The 5,647-nt window shown below is 45.7% G+C and overlaps 1 protein-coding gene across 1 annotated transcript in view; it reads right to left on the bottom strand.

The window, feature by feature from the left end:
- The window catches only part of LOC139028088 (PH and SEC7 domain-containing protein 1-like), a 12,181-nt gene extending 10,458 nt beyond the window's left edge, over nucleotides 1-1,723 (bottom strand). Inside the window, exons 1-2 of the mRNA XM_070444635.1 lie at nucleotides 1,686-1,723; nucleotides 293-481 (exon numbers count right to left, since the gene is read on the bottom strand). Coding sequence (XP_070300736.1) covers nucleotides 293-481; nucleotides 1,686-1,723 — 227 coding nt within the window. The remainder of the gene's footprint in view (nucleotides 1-292; nucleotides 482-1,685) is intronic.
- Between the last annotated feature and the right edge of the window lie 3,924 nt (nucleotides 1,724-5,647).

Raw genomic sequence — 5,647 nt, 5'->3', positions numbered from 1 at the left:
GAGAGAGAGAGAGAGAGAGAGAGAGAGAGAGAGAGAGAGAGAGAGAGAGAGAGAGAGAGAGAGAGAGAGAGACATGTTAATCAGATACCAGCTTTCCCAGTCACACAGCACAGTCGGTTTGAGCCATGGAGATGAAAACTTAGGGCCGCGGAGGAAGACAGAGGTTTAAGATAAGTTCCAGACCAGGCTTATTATAGCAGTATATGCACTATATATAGCATTGACAATGTATAGCAGCGCAGAGTAAAGAGAGTGATTGATAACACACGAAGGCTAGTTGCCAGGTGCTCACTTTTTGCTGAGGTGGCGGGCCACGTCGGACTTCCTGAAGCCGTCCAGGGTGAAGAGGCGTTTGGCCAGGCGCTTAGCGGCCTCCCCGTTGGCCCGGTTACCATTGGTGAGGGTGTCGCTGCTCCCCAGGCACAGCAGCTCACTGAGGTCCTGGTCCAGCTCTGAGTCTGTCGCCAGACGAGCCTTTTCCCTGAAGGGGGAGAGAGGGACAGAAAAAGAGTAGGGGGTACAAGGAGTAGGGGGAAAGAGAAGGCGAGATGGGTAGAGAGAGAGAGAAAGAAAGAGATGGAGGGGGATAAAGAGGGAGGGGGTAGAGAACAAGAGAGGACAGGGAGAGAGAGAGGGAGTGGGAGGAAGAGAGAAAGAGTGAGGGGATGGGTTGATGAATGAGGATGTGGTTAATTTCTTCTCAGCAGCACTGTAACGCTTACAGCAATCCTGTCTAGTCAGGTCTATTGAAAAAGAAAGAACTAGAACCTTTACTATTGTTGGGTAATGTTTACTTTTGGTATGATATGATGGTATGATATGATGATAATGATAATACAGTACATTAATACATTCGGTCGACCATACATTAAAATGTGTAACATTTAAAGCATAAATAGGGTACTATAAGAGGATTACACATTATACAAGCTCTTTCTTTAAATCGATCTTTTCATGTAACTCCCTCTCTCTTTCTCCCACTTATTAAGCTCCCTTGAAAGTATTAGAAGGTTCAGGAATGCAGGCCGTACTATATCTGAATTATACTGTGATAATAATTGAAGCATTTTATGTCACCTTGGAACAAGGATGGAACATAAAAAAAATTGAAGATAATGGAATTAAGACCCGTGAGTTCTATCTGTTGATAATAAATGATTTTAAAATGATAGAGGACCACGCTAGTGAAACACGCCACTGAAACACACACTCACATACTTTACCCAGACTACTAGGAAAATAACACAAGCACAGCACATCCAGACTTTCTTATCATCCCTGAGTCATACTAACCTCCACAGAGCAAACAGGCCATTTTATTAGCTGAATGAATGGCTACGTTACTGATCAATGACTGATCACCAGACACCCCTGTTTCCCTGTTTCATATATGGAGCCTTCAGAGGTAATGAGAGGATTTGAAGGTAGATATTAGTTGTATTATGTGGACCCAGGCAAACGAAGCAGATCAGCTACTAAAAGTTTTGGTGTACTATGGTGTGCTTTCTAGACAGCAGCTACAGTAACTGTAAAGCACAAAGCATCCTAAGAAAAGTTGAAAATCAGTCAGTCAAACAGTTGGAGCTGCAGGCCGGTACCATATACTGTAGTCCCCAACCTTCCACGCTACCTAGTCTGAGAGGATAGGGGAGGAAGGAAGAGAAGAGAAGGACTAGGGCTCTTACCTCGACTGTGAGTTTGAGCGGCGAGTAAAAAGGTACATATCGTCTTTGAGTGAGCCACGGCAACAGAACAAAGAGCTGTCGTACCTGTCCCCTCCCTGTTTGAGTGTCTCAAACTAGTCACCCTACCAACCTCCCTGATCCCCCCTTGTCCCTGCCCAGGCCCCCCGGCTCGATCGCATCACCACCTTCCCTCTACCGATCCCCTCTACCTCAATGTGATAGCTAGTGCTAGTGCAGTGCATCACCTGGAATCTAGCCCCATAAGCCCTAAGTGTCAGCTAGCAAGTCACTCCCATTAGTTTTCGCAAAGACCCACAGTTGTACGAAGGCGATTGGTAAGTCTGGGTTGTTTCATTAATTTTCTTACTGTTTCCCCCCCCCCCCCCCCCCCTCTCCTTACGGCAAGTTTCCTAAGCAAGATAAGTTTTGTTCAGCAGTGCCTCTTAATCTTCTTCCTCTCTTTCTGTTTGTTTCTGTTTCCCCTCTTCACTCCGCCCTCTCTCTCTCTCTCTCTCTCTCTCTCTCTCTCTCTCTCTCTCTCTTTCTCCCCCCCCTTTCAAGCTGTGTAAACTTTTGCAACGTCCCCTGCAGACCCTGGGATCTAAGCATGGCACGGAACTTGGACCGCCTTTCACTCAAAATCTCTTCCTCCCTCTCTCTCCCTCATCCCAATTACTCATAGTCAGTAGGTACATCCTTTGGATGAGGTGTACATTCTGTCCACCTTGACTCTTAATAGAGATATAATCACACAAAGAAAAACAAAGAAAAACAGTGCCAGGGAAAACTTCCATTGATAAACCCTATAGGTGTGTGCTATAAATAGCCGTGGGAAGTAGGGATGATGAGGATGCTGCAGCACCCTCTGAAAAATCGGAATAAAAAAATAAATAATAATATATACTGGGCCTTTACTAGTCCTGTATTAGCAGACCAATATAGCCATATGTAGCGCAGACCAAAAACAAATGTCAGCATCGCCACTCCCAAACTACTTCCTGTGGCTATGGTGCTATAATATGAATATGATGATATTATTAACAAATCACAACAAATATTATTGTTCTCTCTTTCCACAACAATGATTTAGTATCCAGGGAAAGGAATTAGGTTATATTCCTCAACTCCAGCCCCGGAGACCGACAGGGTGAAACATTTTTGTTCCAGCTCCGTACTCACACACCTGATCCAACAATTAAACTTATCATTAATCCTTTGACAGTATTTCCATCAGGTGTGTTAGTGCTGGGTGTGAATCCTGGTTGATAAACACACATGGAATACATACATGGTTTAGAGAGGCCTATTGTGAGCACCAGCCATTGTTGAAGTGCCGGTTTACAGTTTGCAACTCTGCAGGTGACAAACACCATAACACATTACAGTACATAGGACTAATTGTTCAGCTATCACAATGCTGCTCAGAGGCCATAAGAGAATTCCCACTAGAATTCCCACTAGTGTCAGCCTCCGCTTCAAGGGGCCATTGCCACATAATTGGACCCCCTCTGTCTGTCTAAATGGGCAGTTCTACACAATGGGCATCTGTCTAATGGCACAAACCATCTCAAAAGGGAGATTTTTTACGTTTGTTATTTTTGTTTAACCTTTATTTAACTAGGCAAGTCAGTGAAGAACAAATTCTTATTTACAATGACGGCCTACCTCGGCCAAACCCGGACGACGCTGGGCCAATTGTGCACCACCCTATGGGACTCCCAATCACAGCCGGATGTGACGCAGCATGGACTTCAACCAGGGACTGTAGTTACGCAACTTGCACTGAGATGCAGTACCTTAGACCACTTCGCCACTCGGGAGTTGTGAGGGAGGGGGGAATGGCAAAGGGTGAAATTCCAACTGTTATCACATTATGGAGTGGACAAGCCGTCTGCAATATTTTCAATACCAGCACAATGTAAATACTTTGTGTACACATAGAATAGGCAGTAACGGTGTGTGTGTAACATCACTTGGGAAGCCAAGCCAGGAAAAAAGCCATATTACAACCTATGTTGTGATAATTGCGTTGTTTGCTCTATAACCCATTCGTTCATATGCCACCGTGATATACAATAAGGCAGCGACAGCAAAAAGACAACAGTCACACAGTGTCGGAATAAATTCAACTACACATACGTTTGTTTCATCACAAAATGCTATCCTCCTGATTCCTGCTTACAAGCTAAAATTAAAGCAGGACGCACCAGTGACTCGGTCAATAAGAAAGTAGATGCTACCTACAGGACTGTTTTGCTAGCACAGACTGTAATATGTTCCGCGATTCTTCCGATGGCATTGAGGAGTACCCCACATCAGTCACTGGCTTCATCAATAAGTGCATCGATGACGTCGTCCCCACAGTGACAGTACATACAGTTGAAGTCGGAAGTTTACATCCACTTAGGTTGGAGTCAATAAAACTCATTTTTCAACCACTCCACACATTTCTTGTTAACAAACTATAGTTTTGCCAAGTCAGTTAGGACATCTACTTTGTGCATGACACAAGTCATTTTTCCAACAATTGTTTACAGACAGATTATTTCACTTATAATTCACTGTATCACAATTCCAGTGGGTCAGAGGTTTACATACACTAAATTGACTGTGCCCTTAAACAGCTTGGAAAATTACATAACATTATGTAATAGCTTTAGAAGCTTCTGATAGGCTAATTGACATAATTTGAGTCAACCGGAGGTGTACCTGTGGATGTATTTCAAGGCCTATCTTCAAACTCAGTGCCTCTTTGCTTGACATCATGGGAGAATCAAAAGAAATCAGCCAAGACCTCAGAAAAAAATTGTAGACCTCCACAAGTCTGGTTCATCCTTGGGAGCAATTTCCAAACGCCCGAAGGTACCACGTTCATCTGTACAAACAATAGTGCGCAAGTATAAACACCATGGAACCACGCAGCCATCATACCGCTCAGGAAGGAGACGTGTTCTGTCTCCTGGAGATGAATGTACTTTGGTGCGAAAAGTGCAAACCAACCCCAGAACAACAGCAAAGGATCTTGTGAAGATTCTGGAGGAAACAGGTACAAAAGTATCTATATCCACAGTAAAACGAGTCCTATATCAACATTTTACATTTACATTTAAGTCATTTAGCAGACGCTCTTATCCAGAGCGACTTACAAATTGGTGCATTCACCTTATGACATCCAGTGGAACAGCCACTTTACAATAGTGCATCTAAATCTTTTAAGGGGGGGGGGGGGGGGGGGTCAGAAGGATTACTTTATCCTATCCTAGGTATTCCTTAAAAAGGTGGGTTTCAGGTCTCCGGAAGGTGGGGATTGACTCCGCTGTCCTGTGCGTCGTGAGGGAGTTTGTTCCACCATTGGGGGCCAGAGCAGCGAACAGTTTTGACTGGGCTGCGCGGGAACTGTACTTCCTCAGTGGTAGGGAGGCGAGCAGGCCAGAGGTGGATGAACGCAGTGCCCTAGTTTGGGTGTAGGGCCTGATCAGAGCCTGAAGGTACTGAGGTGCCGTTCCCCTCACAGCTCCGTAGGCAAGCACCATGGTTTGTAGCGGATGCGAGCTTCAACTGGAAGCCAGTGGAGGGAGCGGAGGAGCGGGGTGACGTGAGAGAACTTGGGAAGGTTGAACACCAGACGGGCTGCGGCGTTCTGGATGAGTTGTAGGGTTTAATGGCACAGGCAGGGAGCCCAGCCAACAGCGAGTTGCAGTAATCCAGACGGGAGATGACAAGTGCCTGGATTAGGACCTGCGCCGCTTCCTGTGTGAGGCAGGGTCGTACTCTGCGGATGTTGTAGAGCATGAACCTACAGGAACGGGCCACCGCCTTGATGTTAGTTGAGAACGACAGGGTGTTGTCCAGGATCACGCCAAGGTTCTTAGCGCTCTGGGAGGAGGACACAATGGAGTTGTCAACCGTGATGGCGAGATCATGGAACGGGCAGTCCTTCCCGGGAGGAAGAGCAGCTCCGT

The sequence above is a fragment of the Salvelinus sp. IW2-2015 genome, linkage group LG8 (genome assembly GCF_002910315.2).
Source record: "Salvelinus sp. IW2-2015 linkage group LG8, ASM291031v2, whole genome shotgun sequence".
NCBI classification, from domain to species: Eukaryota; Metazoa; Chordata; class Actinopteri; order Salmoniformes; family Salmonidae; genus Salvelinus; species Salvelinus sp. IW2-2015.
The sequence above is the reverse complement of the archived record's forward strand: the minus strand, read 5'-3'. Positions and strand labels throughout refer to the sequence as shown.